General features: G+C 41.8%; 1 protein-coding gene across 1 annotated transcript in view; it reads left to right on the top strand.

The window, feature by feature from the left end:
- col27a1a (collagen, type XXVII, alpha 1a) overlaps nt 1-19,824 on the top strand; it is a 112,627-nt gene that overhangs the window by 7,784 nt on the left and 85,019 nt on the right. Inside the window, 2 exon segments of the mRNA XM_034096625.1 lie at nt 3,803-3,873; nt 13,042-14,540. Coding sequence (XP_033952516.1) covers nt 3,803-3,873; nt 13,042-14,540 — 1,570 coding nt within the window.

Genomic DNA, 19,824 nt, shown 5'->3' with positions numbered 1-19,824 from the left:
ACCATCCAGGGTGGATCACTTGAGGAGGTGCATGCTGAGGCCAGCTCTATGTGAATGGTGTTAATTTGGGAGTGAAAAAATTTCAGAAAGTCAGTGCATTGGTCAATGGAGATATCGGGAAGGAGGGTTTGAGGAGGCTGAAGTAGGTGACTGACTGTGGAGAAAAGAACCCTGTTGTTACCAGTGCTGATGAGGTTGGACTAATAAGAGGATTTGGCATTGGAAAGCGCGTTCTTGTAGAGGTGAAGGTGATCCGAGTACATTTGCGTGTGAACTGAGAGTCCGGTGTTTTTGCACAGCCGCTCCAGTCGGCGGCCAGTTGTTTTGAGCTGACGTAGCTCAGAGGTGAACCAGAGGGCGGAGTGGGTGAATGAAACTTTGTGAGTTTTCAGGGGAGCCAGGGCAGTGAGGGAAGAGGGGAGACAGTTATTTTAGTGATTCACCAGGTCAGCAGGGTGGGTGGATGTTGGAGGATTGGGGTAGGAATTAATCAGAGTGGTGAGATCTGTGGGGTTAATGTGTTTAATGGTTCTGAAGGTGATGGACCATTGTTCTTTGGCTTTGTAAAGGGGGGCATGGATATCAAAAATTACAGCTTTATGGTCAGAAATGGAGAATTTTTTTTGTACAGCTAACGGCCACTAGGGAACCTCCTAAATCTATGGATTTTACAGGTAACATTAACCACCTTTAACCCTATGGGCTCTATGACCGGTCCGCGCCCGCCACCTTTAAGCGGCGGGCTCCAGCAGGGAAAGCTGGAGGCCGGAAAAGAGTGAGACAGGTAGCGCGCCAAAGTAAAAGTGGAACCGAGAGACAGAACGAGAGCGAGACAGATGGACAATTTAGCTGCTGCGGCTTATATGCAGGTGCGTACTTTTTGGTGTAAGTAATCAGTAAAGTAACTGAGTTACTTTTGAAATGAAGTAACTAGTAATGGTTTTCAGTAACTAGCACAACGCTGGTGCTCACGGGGCAGGAACTCCTGTGGGAACTCCTTTCAGGGAATCAACGAGTAGTCCAAAGTTGTACAAAAATAAACGGAAACTATAGTGGCTACTCAGTGAGGTTTTTTTTCCTCAACCTTTCACTGGTCTCTGGCCTACAGAGAGTGTGTGTGTGTGTGTGTGTGTGTGTGTGTGTGTGTGTGTGTGTGTGTGTGTGTGTGTGTGTGTGTGTGTGTGTGTGTGTGTGTGTGTGTGTGTGTGTGTGTGTGTGTGTGTGTGTGTGTGTGTGTGTGTGTGTGTGTGTGTGTGTGTGTGTGTGTGTGTGTGTGTGTGTGTGTGTGTGTGTGTGTGTGTGTGTGTGTGTGTGTGTGTGTGTGTGTGTGTGTGTGTGTGTGTGTGTGTGTGTGTGTGTGGAGTGCAGGGTCGGGAGGTTAGAATCAGAGTTAAGACATGCATGTTTAGTAAAGAAAAGAGACTTTGAGCTTTGAGGAAATATTGAATCATCTGATTCTGCAGATTGCGCAATTGTTGACTAAACTATCCACAACTTATTTTTCCATTTAATCACTGGGGAAATGTGTGAGCAGTTAAATTAAGAAGCTCAGTGAGCAGAGTAAATATGTTATCAGCCGTACAGAGCAGCTTCTGCCTATGACTCAGTGGCTCACAGCTCAATATGTAGCTTACACTGTCTGCTTATGGATGACTTATGCACAGGTATTGTTCGTCTGGTCTGTATTTTGCCAATCAGCTTGGACGGGAACTCCCTCAGGGAGTCGTGTCATCGCTCACTGTTGCAGTTTGAAAGACACAGGAGACAGGGTCAGTGTACAGATGTCAGATGGATGATTTAAATGTCCGCTGTGCATAAACCCACCTCAGTGCAGCCGCAAAATAAATATCCCTACCTGTCATGTGCACTTTAAAAAGCAACCCAATGAAAATCTAAACAAGCTACCGGGAACTTTTAACATGAAAAGCCAAAGAAAACAGCACAGTTTCTCAGGAAACTTGGCCCACTGTGCACAGATGTAAGCAGCCTGTGGGACAGAATGAGAGTCGATTTTGCTTGAGTAAAAAATCTCAGCATTCATGATGACTCATTTTCAGAAAGTGGATCTCTCCTCAGCTGATAAGACACTGAATGAGACTGTAAACAGCTGGCAGTCTGACACACACACACACACACACACACACACACACACACACACACACACACACACACACACACACACACACACACACACACACACACACACACACACACACACACACTGAGTAACCACAGCCAGCTGTTAGAGGGGCTGATTGCGATGAAGCTTTATTAGCAACAAAAAACTGGGAACGAAGCAGACATAGACACCACACAAGCACACACATAGACATGTACACACACCTTGATTATAATCATCCAAGCTAGTGTGGGGAAGCAGTGTGGAGGATGTTCACGTGTCTACAACATCCTTGCCTGGTTTAGTGCATGTAGATTTATTTCCGCAACAGTTTCCCACATTTTCTGTATTTGGAGCTGTTGGCCCACGCCCCCCAATGCCTTCTCCCTCCAGCCACACAGCTGTTATACACATGTCCTCCTCCGCTGTGTGTGTGTGTGTGTGTGTGTGTGTGTGTGTGTGTGTGTGTGTGTGTGTGTGTGTGTGTGTGTGTGTGTGTGTGTGTGTGTGTGTGTGTGTGTGTGTGTGTGTGTGTGTGTGTGTGTGTGTGTGTGTGTGTGTGTGTGTGTGTGTGTGTGTGTGTGTGTGTGTGTGTGTGTGTGTGTGTGTGTGTGTGTGTGTGTGTGTGTGTGTGTGTGTGTGTGTGTGTGTGTGACCATGTGTGACCAATGACCATGTGTGTCTGGATGACCTCCAGTGGTAAACAGTGGCTCCCCTGCCTGTCACCAGATCTCCCCCCCCCCCCCCGAGCTTTCAGTCCACTTTCCAATCAGCCTCTCAGCTCTGCTGCACTGCATGCGGTGAGAGTGATGTCAGGGACATACACATGTTGGTTTCTGAGAGTTTAAGGATAAGTCTACTACATTATATCTGTCTTACAAACCACAACTTGAAGCTGTTTTTGTGTGTTTTGAAAAAAAGTGCTTCTGCAGACATTTTTGTTGACATGGTATCAATAGCTCAATTGTAAAGCTTACAGAGTACATGTTCTTATGCAATACTTTCAAAAATACTTACGTTTTGTAATCTTACTTTAAGTCATAATTTAGTTTATTGATTATTTTCATATATTTCTCATGACAGCAGTTTCTGTATTTAAGCATTCTGTAAGATACTCTTTTCATGTCTAAATGCCAGAAGGGCTGCAACTAACAATTATTTTCATAACTAAACAATCTGACAATCATTTACTATATTAATCGATTTGGACTTCTCAAAGTCCAACATGAAATGTTGCTTTGTTAGTCCAAACCCAAATATATTCACTTTTTTATTATAATAAAAAACAGAGAAAAAGCCAGAGATCTCTGTATTTGAGAGACATTTTCTAGCATTTTCGCATGAACATTTCTGGTTTTTCTACAATATTTACGTGTTGTTAGAAAGTGAGGAACCCAGGATTCGGGACAACCAACTTTAGTTACTATAGTCACCAAATATAACCAGCCAGAAGGACTTTTAACAACCTTGCAACAAAAAATGTGTTTCCAATTTGTTCCCATAAACTGCTTCTAAGCATTAATAATGATTGTATGTAAATGGAGCGATAAAGCTAATCGCTACAGTTCCTAAACAAGTTTATATAGCGTTCCTTATTAGGAAATTGCATACAATTATTTGAAGAGTTTGTTTGTTACAGTAATGTGTGACTGTCTGCTAACATCCTCTCTTCTCTTCCTGCAGGAGAGCCCTATTGCTCTGTACCGTATTATATTGTACTTGCTACCTGGGACTTACACAAGTACACCCTGAAGGTAAGACGTGACTTCATGTCACCTCCACTCTTCTCTCAATTCAGTCCCTCACTTCCCTTTCTCTCCTCTTCTTTCTTCACAACAACTTTAACACTGGAGAGGTTTTCGTATCTTCTTTGCCTATTTGGCTAAAGCACCCAAACACTATGAGAATTGGGCCAACCATTGCATGTTGAGTTGTTATGGTGGAGATTAGACCAAATTCTTCTTTTTTTAGACATGTAATCAAGAGTGTTCTACAGTATTGCAATACTACATGGTACAAGTGATACGTTAATAATCACTTGCTGCTGGGATGCAAGAAAAATGTCAAACTTGATCTGACAAAAAGTATCATTGTATCGTATTGTTTCCTATGGTATTTACATTACATGTCATTTTTTAGATGCTTTTATCCAAAGCGACTTACATACGTTCAGTACTGTGGACAATCCCCATAGGAGCAATTTGGGGTGAAGTGTCTCAGGGACACAACGACATGCTGACTGCAGTGGGACTCGAACTTGCTATCCCCTGATTCGAAGTACACAGCCTCCCATAGGCTATTCTGTCATAGATCATTCAAATATGACAGTTATAGCATTTTTTTGTCTCAAAACACTACTGTTAGATGTCTTTCAATAACAGCATTTAGTAGATGTGAAGTTATTTATTCAGGACACACAAATAACAACTTCCTATGTTATAATGAAAGTTTATCAGATGATAAGGTAATATTACCATGAAGAAGTGGAAGGAGTCGATTGTAGTATTGCACGTACAGTCTATACTTTTACTCTTAGGGCGAGTATAAGCACATTGTTTGTCTGTCCGGCTGCTGTACTAAAAGTACTCCGCACCAACAACAGACAGAAACAGTGAGCAATGAACATACTGGAGCATTTAGCAGCTGAGGAGCCAGAAAGATCCCTTATAGGAGTTGGAGGAGAACATGGAGCTTAAACAATGGTTTAATATCTAAACTGTTATTCTAAGTTTAATTAGGAAGGCAGGATAAGTACAAATGGAGATGGATATTATAACCTAATTATTTATGTATCTTCTGCAACAGTAAGAATGTTTGAATGAATGAATGAAGAATGGCAGTTAAAAATAGTTTTGGTCGGGTTTATTTGTATACATTTTTTGTATCGTTTGGCGGTTTCCCCTGATGAGAAGTCATAGATACAGTCCAGTGAACAAGCCCCTTCTCTCCTCCAATTATCATGATTGAGACTGACGGGGAATTCAATAGGCCGACACGCAGGCACTGAGAACTGATGACCGACAAACAAAATGTCATCTCGGTTCATTACAACGAGGCTGAAACATTTTTTATTTTTAATTCAAGGTCATACCTCTGTGATTAAATCTGTGTAAAAGCTTTAAGTGATGACTTCTTATATCGGATATAGCGGAATCGAGTATACATGTTGGATTTCACATTTCATAGCAGTAAACATGGTAGATTTGAGTAGATTCATACATAATTCCAACAAGCTTTGTTTGGGATTATTAAGTAAATATCACATGCTCGTTGTTGGAGACTTTAAAGAACAAAGAATTATGTCAGACAGACCTTAATGGAAATGAAAAATTGGCTCCTTTTTTTGGTAGATTTTGCCAATTTTAGGCCCTGATTAGTTTGTCAGATCTCTTAACACTCTCTATGACCAACGTTATTGTTTGAGAGTGAATTCAAACAATGAATCCAACTGTGGAGCTCTGCTAAATATCGTATCTCCTTTGTTAACTGTCAAATACAGGCAAAAATGAAAACTACAATGTTAATGGGGCATGTCGTATGCAAGTGGTAAGTTACACATCATAATACTACAAAATTCCCGGATTTGATCGAAGCTGGTAAAATAGAGATTGATGAGATTTTACTGATACCAATGCCATTATAGAGTCTACTTATTGCTCTGATTAATTGTTGATTCCCGATTTTTGATTAAAAAAAAGTAGTAAAAAAAGTAGCTAATTTTCAGCGTCAATGCAGCTGTTTTATTATCTCAGAGACTAAACACAGTTTAGAATGTATCAGAGTAGACGCAGAGTTTGAAGTCACGCTGCATCAGTTTCTGCATCGTGAACATTTCCCCAAAACAGGCTGGCGTCAAATAAATGAATTATTAACCTCAAAGGCATACAATTCAGATTGACCGTCCAATTTGCAAATGGTTCTCAACCGGAACCAATTTTTTATTCCCGTTTCTTGCAGAGGACCATTGTTGCATGTAATGTATCTCTGTCACTACCAAATAAAGGTTTAAAAAAAAAGAAGAAAAATGTACATAACCAATATTGTGTCCCTCATTGTAATCATAAATCATGATTCTGAATCTGATATTGTGGGAAATCATAGGCCTACGTTGTTTTGCTGGATGGTTTTTCCGCCCAGAGAGATGGTAAAAAGCTCACTGTAGACCAGTGTAGGTCAACCGAAGTGTTGGAATGAGTCTGTGACCTGATCTTCTACCAGGGATACCGTTACACACTGAGCCTGGGACCTTCTCTCTGTACTTGAGTGCATTGGCACAGAGCAAGGCTAAGAACTGCAGACATGTGTTCAACACAAGTCTGTCTCTCTGTATGTGTTCACTCCCATACAGTGTGCTGTATATCTAAAACCACATGGCTAATGCATGCCCCAGTAATGCTACAAGTGGTATTTAATTAAAGAAGTTTGGAGACAGGAGAAAAGATACATGTAATGCACCCCCCTGCTTCACTGCCAAGCCCTGTTGTCCTTTTCCTGCAGAGGAGACCACACAGAGAGGAGAGTTCACAGTGACCATATATATTCCATGCAGGTCTTGCTTCCTTTGCCTTTTTTTTTAAAGCACTAATGTTTTGAGGCAAGGAAAATCTTACAGCCCTATAGAGAGCACGGAAAAGCTGTTGAGACCTGGCGATGCGTTTCAACATTTGCTCACTTTTCAATGTGCAAAGAAAAAGGTCGTGATTGAGTACAATGTTCTGGGAAATCAGATTCAAACTGTGTTAAACCCTGGTATCATGCACTCAGTAATTCCAGACTAGACGGATTCGTTTTTCTGCAAAAACATCAAGCTGGGAACCGCTTCTTCCCTTAGGTCTAATTCCTTGACCACTTCCAGGGATCGAATTCCTGCTCTTCCATGCAATTATGAATGTCCAAAGTCTGAGCCTCCCAAAGTGCTCTAATGAAGTAAGCCTTGTGTTATAGAAAGACAATCATCTCATTGAAGTCCTTTCTCTCCATGGCTCCCCCATGCAGCAACTGTTAGGACTTCCCATCCATCTGTCCCCTCATCTTTCCCACTTTCTGTCATCTCATCAACATCCCATGCCCACGTGTATCTTTTCACAAGCAGGACTTCTATACACATGCCCCCATTAGACAGGGCCCAGTGACCACAGGTCAGACTGACCCCCTGAGAGAATAAAGATGTTGAGGGGCCTCGTTCTGAGATCAGAGGTCACGTAGAGAATGAGCTCCCAGGACCCCCGAGACTGAAACGCTGAATAGAGAATCAACGCTGGCTGAAAGGCTGAAAACTGTACTCAGCCTCCAGGCAGCGAGATGCTGCGCTCACTTTGGTTCCTGTGGTCACATTCAGGACTTCCAAACTGGCTCTATTGATCAGAACGATAGAAAGGAGCAGGGGAGAGGGGAGGTTCTCTAAAGTTGTTATTTGGTTCATTAATCCCCTATAGCCTTTAACAACCTGATCTCACCAGAATGCGTGACTCCACCACGACTCCTTAACACCACAATGCGTGGTGGAGTCACGAACTTTGTTACATTTGCGTGTCGGCACCACGCAAACAACCCCAATGTAAAGTGAATGAGGCTCCTTTGTCGTGGTGCACACACGCATTTCTACAACGTGCATTGTGTGTAATGCAACTGTTAATTTTATTAAATTAGTTTGTTTTTAAAGAAGGCCAGAGCTTCAGCTGTGTCAAATAGATTGTTCCCTTCAGTTAACGTTATTTAAAAGATAATGATCATGTCCCCTGTATTGTATTACGAGCGTCCATTCCCATTGGATAACGGAGAATTTTACACCCGGAAGTAAGTAGCCTATTCCCTTTACTGTCGATTGATTTTACAGTGATATCTGCACTACTCATCGACTAAAAAACACCAAATTGTCCTTGTTAATTACACAACATTGATTGGTTTGAATTGTGTACAATGCTTTTGTATTTTCCCCCTTCGATTCGGAGAAACAAATATATTTTCGGAGTTTTTGGACGGCAGAAGACACTACACTACCCAGAATCCTCAGCTATCGTTTGGGACTACACCATGTGCTTAGCTTGACAAACCCCGTGATGCGTGACGTTTACACAGAGCGTCCAAAAGGACTTTGAAATGGAATGAAACCCATCTACGGCACACTATTCAAAACAGGAATCGAACGTGTCCTACCCCCCTCCCCCCCTTAGGTCACAGGCTCCTCCAACAGTGCTACGCAATAAAACAGATGCACAGAAAAAATAGTGAAATAGTGCAATAAGAGTCTATATACAAGTGATTGGAATATGATATATTAGATAAATAATTTCTAAGTAGCAGCCAGATGGATGTTATTTCTAAGTTCAGGTGTTTAATAGTCTTCTGGCCTGTGGGATGAAGCTGTCTCTGTGTCTGGTGGTTTTAGTCCGAATGCTGTGGTACCGCCTGCCAGACTGCAGCAGACAGAACCGTTTGTGGCTGCGGTGATGGTGGTCTTTTATAATCCTGAGGGCTTTCTTTAAAATTAACCTGGTATTTTTAATCCACTACATTTATTTTAGTTACTTTACAGATTTGGATTAATGATGTGAAATATAAACAACCCTTAAATCAGACTTTAGTTACACCTGAATGAAATTCAGTGAAGGTGATTGTCAAGTGCCAACAATCAGGAGAGATATTTGATAGTTGGTGCTTGAGAAGACTAAATATTTATCTGCAGATCCGTTTAAAGCATATTCATTACTCGTTATTCTCTAATAGTTCATTAAAGACTGTATATAATTGCTATTTTGCACATCCCTTTCAAGATTTCAAGATTTTCTAAGGTTTATTGACATATCATATACACAACAGTGTAGTTATGCAATGAATGAACAACTTGGGTCACAGGTTCATCAACAGTGCATTACAAGACATCTATCAATGTGTGTATACTTCCACCATTACACTGTCGTATTCTGCACATTTCTTTAATTAAAGCCTTATTAGTTAGCACATCCTCCTATCAGGCACTAAACTGTTTTACTCTAGATATCATTTGAGTATCTTCTTGATATTTTCTATTCTATATTTATATAATTGACCTTCTACTTTCCCACTATTTTGTATGTACTCTTAATATTTGAATGTTTTCATAAAATATAACACATTCAAAAGTGCTTTACAAAAATGAAAGACATTAAGAAAAAGGCATTTTAAACAGTCATTAAAAAGCAACACAATCTTCCTGCATTGCAATTACTCTAAACGTGTAATAACGTGCTTTAACCAGTAGGTGGTTTGGGTTAAAAGCATAGGTTAAAAGGCTGTCCAGTTTACAGTGTTAACAAAATAAAATATACTGCTGTTTCCGGTTTAGTTTACGACGAATATTATTTTGTTATTGTTTTGATATTTGTAACACAAAAGCGATGGAAAAAACCCATAGCAACCAAAAAAAGATGGTCTTAACATGACCCAGTCGTCTAGTAGTTAATAAAAAACAATAATATCAAAACAAAATATTACTACTAACTTTATTGTGAAATTAAAACAGAACGGTAAAAGAATAGTTTCCGGTGTATTCTGATGCCCGATCTCTGTAGATAAATAAAGAACTAAGACAGATGTGTAATAATTAATGCAGCCAAACCATTTATTACAATGCATTCATGTGATGACTATCAAAGAGTAAAGCAAGCACTGCTGAATAAAGTATGATTTTCTCTTTTACGAAACGTTTTTTTTCATATGGAATGCAGTTGGAGGTCAACCAATCAAAGAACTTGAGGACTGATCACGGGGTTCATGGTGTAGTCCCAAACGATAGCTGAGGATTCTGGGTAGATTCTGGGTAGTGTAGTGTCTTCTGCCGTCCAAAAACTCTCTTGTTTCTCCGAATCGAAGGGGGAAAATACAAAAGCATTGCACACAATTCAAACCAATCAATGTTGTGTAATTAACAAGGACAATTTGGTGTTTTTTAGTCGATGAGTAGTGCAGATATCACTGTAAAATCAATCGACAGTAAGGAGAATAGGCTACTTACTTCCGGGTGTAAAATTCTCCGTTATCCAATGGGAATGGACGCTCGTAATACAAGACATGATCATTATCTTTTAAATAACGTTAACTAAAGGGAACAATCTATTTGACACAGCTGAAGCTCTGGCCTTCCTTAAAAACAAACAAATTTAATAAAATTAACAGTTGCATTACACACAATGCACGTTGTAGAAATGCGTGTGTGCACCACGACAAAGGAGCCTCATTCACTTTACATTGGGGTTGTTTGCTGGTGCCGACACGCAAATGTAACAAAGTTCGTGACTCCACCACGCATTGTGGTGTTAAGGAGTCGTGGTGGAGTCACGCATTCTGGTGAGATCAGGTTGGCCTTTAAACCAGGGGTGGGGAACCTCCGGCCCCCGGGCCGTATACGGCCCGCGAGACAATTTGATACGGCCCTTGAGGTAACACCATAGACTGTATATATAATGGGTAACACACGCAACAAATAAAAACAAATTAAGAAATCTAGACCACAAAAGAATTAAACAAGCGAGTACCTGTTTTTCCTGGCCAAGGTCAGGGTCCTTGAACACAACACGAGTCTACGTGTCATCACGTGGTATATGCATGGATATATATGTCTCGTCTGACAGGGGTGCAGTTCTGCCGGAGAGTCAGAACGCCGCTCCGGGCCGGGACTTCACAAATTGCAGTACCCATAAGGAGCCGTACACATGCCGCGGTTTCTGCGTGGCTGTGTCTTTAGTTGAAAGCCCAGTGGCGATCTGTTCATCTGACATACTGATCATACTGTCAATAGCTTTGTTGTTATTAGCATCTGGTTAGCTAGCTATGCTAACGAATATAAAAAGCTTTTTCTACAACCAGTGAGGTAAAGGCACATCTTTATATGATTATTATAGTTATACAAAAATAAGAGAATAAAGTAAACAGGTATAAAATACTATATGACAGTAAAAAAAAGTTGATATTAATAAACAAGAATACAGTTTTGAAAGGGGAGTGATTTGTAAAATATCCAGAAAGAATAAGAAATCTGTTTACAGTTCTGCTTCATATGGGTGTTAAGAGATGTATCCATAGATCTCCTGATGTTGCTCTCAAAGTGCACCAGATTGATGCTTTTAACTTCAACATTTAAAAAAAAATCTTCCTGGGGGAGCATGCCCCCGGGTCCCCCCTAGAGGAGGTTAAGTCTTCGCATAGTAACGCAAGTAAATATCCAGAAGAAGCACAAGTGTTAGTTATGTCACTATGTTCCTGAACTTTAGGATTTTAGCCTTTGCAGACCATTTACATGCACTATAAAACACAGTACAGGAAAGGGAGAAGCCCAAAGAGAATAACAGGGCTCCTTTAAATATACAGTGCAGCAATCTGATGTTCTAATAATCTGGACGTTTTATCATTTGGAATTTAGAAGCTAAGCTTTGTGCCTAACAATTCACAAAGGCATATTGTGAGCTTTATTTAGTATCCAACCATTTCTCTTTCCCCTTTGAGTTGTCCAGATGGGTACTTAGAGAGGAGGACGTCCTCTAGCAAGATTTTAGCCTTCGTGGTTCTGTCTGCTTTAACCTTAAGACATCTTGTCTTGCATCGTGGTTTACATGATGGGGATACTTGATTATCAGTAGCGAGTAGTGAATAGCTGTTACCTCACTTTGCATTGTTTCAATTGGACGTCAAAGTTTTCGTGTTCATGTTTCATTTATTTTCTGCTGCATGCAAAAAACAACAATATATTTAAAGTTTATAGATCATGAATTTAGCCCTCTTAAGTAACTTAATCTTACATCAAAACCAATACAACAACCAAAGACAGGAAGGCAAAATCATTAAAGATCATACGTTTGGAACCATAGCTCTTTTGTTTGGCTTGGCTTTGCAACTTCAAATGCATTTATATACCGTTGGAGCTGTTCAAATATGGCTGTATTTGAATTGGATTTTGCGGCTGAGCAGCTTTAAAAAAAGAATGTACAGCAATAAACATGTTCTATTCTGAGGACATCTGTTTTAGGAAGGCTGTGTTATGCTTCACGAGAGTCACATGGTCAACGTGCCGTGCTGGAGAAAAGCATCAGGCAGCAAACCGCTGACATTGTAATCAAAGGCCACCACAGCACCTCTGCCCATCCAAGGTCACTCCTTACCCCCCTATCATCAGCACAGTTTTATGTCTGTATAGACTTATTCATAATCTTATGTATTTCCCTAAAATTGCACGAGACAGCATACAGAAGCAGTTTGGTAGCCTCATACCCACTGAGTTTATTATTCTTTCTATTCCTTTTTTTTGCTGCAGCCATCCTTCCCCCCCCCCATCTGTTCACCCTGCTGTGTTTAAGCTCCATTACTTACTGCTGTTTGCATTGGCTAAAACCCAGTCAGACCTGATGTATGGCTGTGATACTGCCACGCCTGTCCGTTGTGATAGAAGAAATACATTGGTGTAATATACTTGAAATTGGCTTATAAACCAGTGTTGTCAAAGAAGAGTAGTCAACGTCCCACGTGTTACAGTAAGAGCTTAGTCTCACAATGAGTCCAGAATGTCCTGTTAATAATGTTAAGATGTCTAAAATGTTCCTTTGACATGATTGGTCTCAATTATATTTGCTCAACATTATTTATTTTGTGAAATTGTTGCTCAAATGTCTAATGAAGTACAGAGTTTACGTATTTCCTAATAGTGTATTTCTAGGTTTTTGATCAAGGCAGGAATTATTTTCACCTCTGTACAGTGAGAAAATAAAAATACATTAAAAAAGAAAAAAATATTAAAGATAAACAAAACGGATGTGAACTGAACTGAAGGATTATATCTTAAAACTTAAAATCACTGCATATTCAGTTTTTTCAAATTGCAATGATGTGTAACCTTCATAAACATGCATGTTATGGTTATTTGCACCTCTAACATCCCTCTCTTCTTTATCCAGATGTGGACATCCTCCAAAAGTTGGGGCTCAAGGGAGAGAAACCGTCGCGCTCTGTGCCAGCAGGGGTCATTCCGTTCCGATCGGGGATCATCCTCAACCAGCGGGCGCACATTGAATCCCCCCTGCGCTCAGTCTTCCCAGCGGCCGTCTGGCCCAGCCTGGCCCTGGTGCTGAGTGTGCGCTCGCACCGCCTCAACAGTGCCTTCCTCTTCACCCTGCTCTCAGGCCGCAAGAAGCTCCTTCTGGGTCTGCAGCTCACACCGATCAACCTGGTCCTCCACACAGGGCCGAACACCTCGGTGTCACTGCCCTACGAGCCCCACGATGGCCAGTGGCACCAGCTGGCGGTGGGAATTAATGGACAGAGAGTGACTCTTTATGCCTCCTGCGGAGAGCAGACCGTCCATGCAGACTTTGGGTGGGACAGTGAGGAGGGTTTGGCTCCGGAGCTCCAGGGCTCCTTCCTGCTGGGGCGGACCAGCCAGCAGCAAGCCTCGGCTCACTTTGAAGGAGCCATCTGCCAGTTTGACCTGGTCCCTTCTGCAGAGGCAGCTCACAACTACTGCAGGTACATTAAGAAACAGTGCAGGGAAGCAGACACACACAGGCCTAACCTTCCTCCCTTGTTACCTATCCTTCCACAAGCTAGAAACGTCACCGCTACCGCTGCTACCCCTAAACGTGGTGGCCCGGAAACGCCCAAGAAGACCACCGGGATCAGCCTGGCCAGGACTGTCGCTGCTGCTGCATCGGCTGTAAGATATGTGGCCCCCACCCAAACAATAAAGCCCAGCACTGGGACCATTCCTACACCCTTTCTGGGGACAGTGATGCCAGTTACAGTCCAGCTTGGTTTGGCCTTCCCACCTCCCAAGGGCAGGACCGAAACTGTCACAGCACCACTTAGGACAAAAGCAATCCCAACAAAAGCGCCAAACCCAAGACCTACCACCTCTAAAGTCTTAACTCACAAACCCACCAAACCAACTCCCCCAAAGCCCTCCAAAAAGATGATTGCAGGAACAGACAATAAGAAACCTACTATTCCAGCCACTACCAGCACCAAACCCTCCAAGATAAAACCTGATTCTACCCTATCATACCAAGGTACAGTCCTAAAGAAACCCCAACCAACCACGGCCAAGAAAACACCCCCCAAGCCTAAAGTTACTCCATCCAAAGCCACTCCGTTGAAACCCAAAACTAATCCTGTCAAAGTTGTCCCTTCTAAACCAACGAAACCTAAAGTCAACCCCTCAAAGCCAACAGTCTCCAAAACTACAACTGCTAAGACCTCCAAGCCAGTCACCAAACAGGTCATCAAACCAACGAAACAATCCAAAACCACCAAGGCTACAGTCATTGTGCGACCAACCAGACCATCGGACAACCCAGTGACACCCCCTGCTACCGACGACTTCCTGAGCTGGGAGGTGCCCCCTACTCTGTTCTCCATGCTGGAGGGACTTATGGGAGAGAAAGGAGACGCAGGCCCGCCGGTAAGCACCTCTTAGCCTTTGTATGTGTGTGCCACCAGAATGAAGTGAATTTACAACAGAGCATACATGGCTTGAGTTCCTGTTTGTTTGGATCTAACTAACAGTACATGCTTTAAAGATGTAGCCTAATGTGCCTGATGGTAAACAGAAGTCTTGCAACTAAAAAGAGAATAAATAGAATAGAAATAGAATAAATTGTTTCTGAAGCTAACTAGAGTGATGCAATATAGTATAGGCGGCAGATGAGGCTCAGGATCGGGAAGGCTACTATTTTACCAACTATTATACTGGTTTTAAACCAAAAAAGATGCTTCTACAGATGTTTCTATGAGTCTCTCTTTCTGACAGCGCTCTGATAGTACTACGTTCTTATGAGTTGTCTGGTTAGTACATTTATTTGTTGACTATGAAACCGTAGCCTTATACTACAGGCTGGAATTTGGAGTTGCTGGACATAATTAATCGTAGCAGTAGTCTTCCAATTTGGCTTTTGGGGAACATCAGCAAATTGTATTCTTTATATGTACTGCACAATGGTAAAGGGACCAATAATGTAGCCTTAATTACCCACCGCCCCTGAGTATAGTATCCTTTCTTGGCTCTGTTTATTACCCTGCCTGTTGCACTAACAGTTCTGCAAAATCAGGATAAGGAAACGTATCTTGGCTGTTTATGCGTGTCAGCGGTTCAGTTCAATGGTTTGAAGCTAAAGTGAGTCAAATATGCTCCATTAGTGACTTCCCAGTCTGTGCGGCTCTTTGTCGCCAGTGAAAGAGCACGTTTAATTCTCGTGGTCTGTTGCTAGAAATAGGAGACCACAGAGATATGTAGGTTAATGTGGCACTATCTTTTTTCCCACACAGGTTAGAAAACCTACTTTTCCCTTCCCTCCTCTTCCTCTGTGCTCAGAAGCCTCCAGGCCGGGTGTGACGTGTCAGCTCTGACGCCTTGCCGTCTCTGCACCAGATTCCTCTAGTTTAGAGGGCTGGTGGAGGTCTCATGGCCCTCTTTCAAAGCCAGGTCAAGGGTCAAGGCAGTCGGTAAACACCATCATTCATTCAGCTTCCCAATGCAAAAGTAGACCAGGCTCATAGTAAATGAGTGTGAGCGGGAAAAACTGAGGCAGGTCTATTTTCACCCTTTCCATTTTCACACCTAGCATCCAATTGCATATTGACTGAAGTTCTTAAGAGAGCAAAGGCACACACACACACACTCACATGTGTTGGCCAAATAGAGGAATAAAGGACTTTGTTGAGATCCTGCTGGCAGATATGAAGCTCAAGATGTTTGCCATTGACAAATCCACTGTGTTTGTGATTTTTAACTTGTTTAAGCTTTACACATTGTCTGCAGAACTCTTCCTGTCTGCATGAGGCCTGACTACCCCCCCCCCCCCCCAGTGTCACCTCAGGGTGTGTTGCATTTAACGCTGGTGATTGAGTCATTTCAGTGTGAGGTGTGAGCAGCGCCTGTGTGTTTGATACGTGTTTTCTTTGCTTATCGTAGTAGTCTGTAATTTGCCGCTGTAGAGGGCGGTGTGTTAAGGGTTGGCTAATTTACCTCTGTGTTTATGTGCACGCCAAACTTGACTGTCATTACATTGAACTAAATTACTGCCATCTAGAAAGCACTACCTGTAATCTCAATATGAGGTGCTGTACTCTCACACAGAGAAGAGATTGTAGACGGATGATTATGTCGGGACGTTAGAAGGTCATTTACTGTAGGACTGTCTGACACCAAGGGCTTCGAGTTGGTTGGGATGTTCAGAAGATACTGAATTTCCCTAGTCAAAATCTCCCTCAAAGAAATCTAAATATACCAATGTTGTCCTTCAATGTCTAGTCAATGTATTTGGTAAACACTTAACATAACTTGTTTTATTCACATAAAATGATGACTTTATACTCTTAATATGGAAAATAGCAGACATTTTGCAGAAACTCATATCTGTGAATAAAATCCAGGGCAGTATAGAAATGTATGTTTCATTGAGAATAGGTTCCACATGCCCATTCAAAGAGCTTATTCCTGAAACAAAAGGTTTCTCATGCTGTACGAGATGATCTACAGGAGAATACATATTTGAAAGCAAAACGAGATGCCTTAGAGCCTTACTTCACTGTATTCTAATACATTATTACATTGTTGGATGCCTCTTGAATTGAGTGTTTTCCTTTGCTTAACAAAAGACCATATTCATAAACAGTCACCATAATGCAGGAAATCAAGTGTTTGAGGCTCGAATGTGTAGGGGCAGGGACAACAGACCCACCCCTACATTTGATCCTAGGCCCTTGGCCAAAAAACGTTGTAATTTTACACCTAAATGGTATTGTAAATTAAACCAATCTGAAAACACAACACTGTGCCTAAACGTAGCATGTGCTGTAGAATATGTATAAATGTTCTAGGCTTTACGTCTGGGCTCTGATTTAAATGCTGCCATTTGACAGGCTCACATATGGATTTATGATGAGAATACATATGATTACAATACACATACACATACACATTCTGATATCAGGGATTAAACAGGTGCTTCCTGTCAAAGTGTGTGTGCATTTGTAAGCATGTGTGTGTGTTGCAATAGTGTGCCCCTGGAGACCCCCGATGAACTCAGTCATGCTTCCTTTTCAACATAGTTTGAATTTCATAAACACACATGCCATGTGAGAACTCTGCCTCTCAATCCTTATCACACACACACTCACTCTCATCCATACACACACATTTCCACAAATATGAAAGTCAGCGAAAGCTTTGGTTCATTGGGTTTCAGCCAATAGCTTTATCCCTCATCATTCTTGCTGCCTAAAGCATTAAGAGCCTACTTCTGAAAGACTTTGGTCTCTTGTTTCCAGCGTGCACATTTTGTGCCAGGAGAAACATTATTTTAGACTCAGATTTGGAACATTTCCACATCTGAAGCAGCTTCAGCTCCTCACTGTGTCCTGAACTCGTTTCGTTATTGCTAAAAGTGAGGGATGGGATTTGAATCCGATTACATTTTGAATTGAAGCTGCACTAGAAGTGAGTTTACATTTGATTCAAATACCAAGCTTCTGTGTTCAGTTCAAGTGTAGCCTCAGACTGCCTGGGTATGTTGCCACAATAAGATCTTGTAATACTAATAATAATAATAATAATGGATTACATTTGCAGTAGAGTGTCTTGCCCAAGGACACAACAGCCTGACGCAGAGGCGGCCGAGGCGGGTTTCGAACTGGAGTTCACCAACGCCCCTTGATCTGATGATCAACGCTCTAACCCACTGCGCCAAAACAGAAGTTTTCTTTAGAATTATGGCAAAAAAAGATTATAGGGGAGTTGGAAAATGTACACTGTGTGTTCTCTAGTTGTTGTTTTATGGAAAGAAAATCTTACTCTGTACACTTGAACATATAGAGCTGCTTTTCCAGGATTTAAAAAAAGAAGTAAAATCTATTCACAGTTTAAAAAACAAACATAAAAACATAGTCATCAATCATAGCAGCATTTCTGCTCCAAATGTAACAAATACATACAAGAAAAATATGTTTGAAGTGTAGCTGTTATTTTTCCTATGGAATACTTTTTATTTTATTAGTTAAATTATTTGACCACCAATGAAAAAATATGTTGCAAGTAAGCCTTTCGAACTGCTATTGCTTCTATATTATAACGTAGTAACGTATAGGTATTTCTGTGTGAATCCTTCCCTGTGTGAAATACGTGTGTTTTCCAGCAGGTAACAACAGAAATAAGTTAGATGTTGGAGTGTATAGGGGGAGTGTAGGAGAGAAACTCCCTCTGCAGGGAACACATGGGTTTTAGCCTTTGCAGACCATTTACATGCACAGAAACCTATAGAACACACTACAGGAAAGTGAACCCCCCAGAGACCTATAGAACACACTACAGGAAAGTGAACCCCCCAGAGACCTATAGAACACACTACAGGAAAGTGAACCCCCCAGAAACCTATAGAACACACTACAGGAAAGTGAACCCCCCAGAAACCTATAGAACACACTACAGGAAAGTGAACCCCCCAGAAACCTATAGAACACACTACAGGAAAGTGAACCCCCCAGAAACCTAGAGAACACACTACAGGAAAGTGAACCCCCCAGAAACCTATAGAACACACTACAGGAAAGTGAACCCCCCAGAAACCTAGAGAACACACTACAGGAAAGTGAACCCCCCAGAAACCTAGAGAACACACTACAGGAAAGTGAACCCCCCAGAAACCTATAGAACACACTACAGGAAAGTGAACCTCCCAGAAACCTAGAGAACACACTACAGGAAAGTGAACCCCCCAGAAACCTATAGAACACACTACAGGAAAGTGAACCCCCCAGAAACCTATAGAACACACTACAGGAAAGTGAACCCCCCAGAAACCTATAGAACACACTACAGGAAAGTGAACCCTCAGAAACCTATAGAACACACTACAGGAAAGTGAACCCCCCAGAAACCTAGAGAACACACTACAGGAAAGTGAACCCCCCAGAAACCTATAGAACACACTACAGGAAAGTGAACCCCCCAGAAACCTATAGAACACACTACAGGAAAGTGAACCCCCAGAAACCTATAGAACACACTACAGGAAAGTGAACCCCCCAGAAACCTATAGAACACACTACAGGAAAGTGAACCCCCCAGAAACCTATAGAACACACTACAGGAAAGTGAACCCCCCAGAAACTTAGAGAACACACTACAGGAAAGTGAACCCCCCAGAAACCTATAGAACACACTACAGGAAAGTGAACCCCCCAGAAACCTATAGAACACACTACAGGAAAGTGAACCCCCCAGAAACCTATAGAACACACTACAGGAAAGTGAACCCCCAGAAACCTAGAGAACACACTACAGGAAAGTGAACCCCCCAGAAACCTATAGAACACACTACAGGAAAGTGAACCCCCCAGAAACCTATAGAACACACTACAGGAAAGTGAACCCCCAGAAACCTATAGAACACACTACAGGAAAGTGAACCCCCCAGAAACCTAGAGAACACACTACAGGAAAGTGAACCCCCCAGAAACCTATAGAACAAACTACAGGAAAGTGAACCCCCCAGAAACCTAGAGAACACACTACAGGAAAGTGAACCCCCCAGAAACCTATAGAACACACTACAGGAAAGTGAACCCCCCAGAAACCTATAGAACACACTACAGGAACGTGAACCCCCCTAAAAAGCGCAAGAGGGACCCTTTGAAGCTTATTGCATTTGAACTGTTGGAAGTTTGTAGGAAGTTTAGATAGTATTTCC

Source organism: Pseudochaenichthys georgianus, chromosome 12, assembly GCF_902827115.2.
Source record: "Pseudochaenichthys georgianus chromosome 12, fPseGeo1.2, whole genome shotgun sequence".
Lineage (NCBI taxonomy): Eukaryota > Metazoa > Chordata > Actinopteri > Perciformes > Channichthyidae > Pseudochaenichthys > Pseudochaenichthys georgianus.
This window is presented reverse-complemented; position numbering and strand designations above follow the sequence as displayed.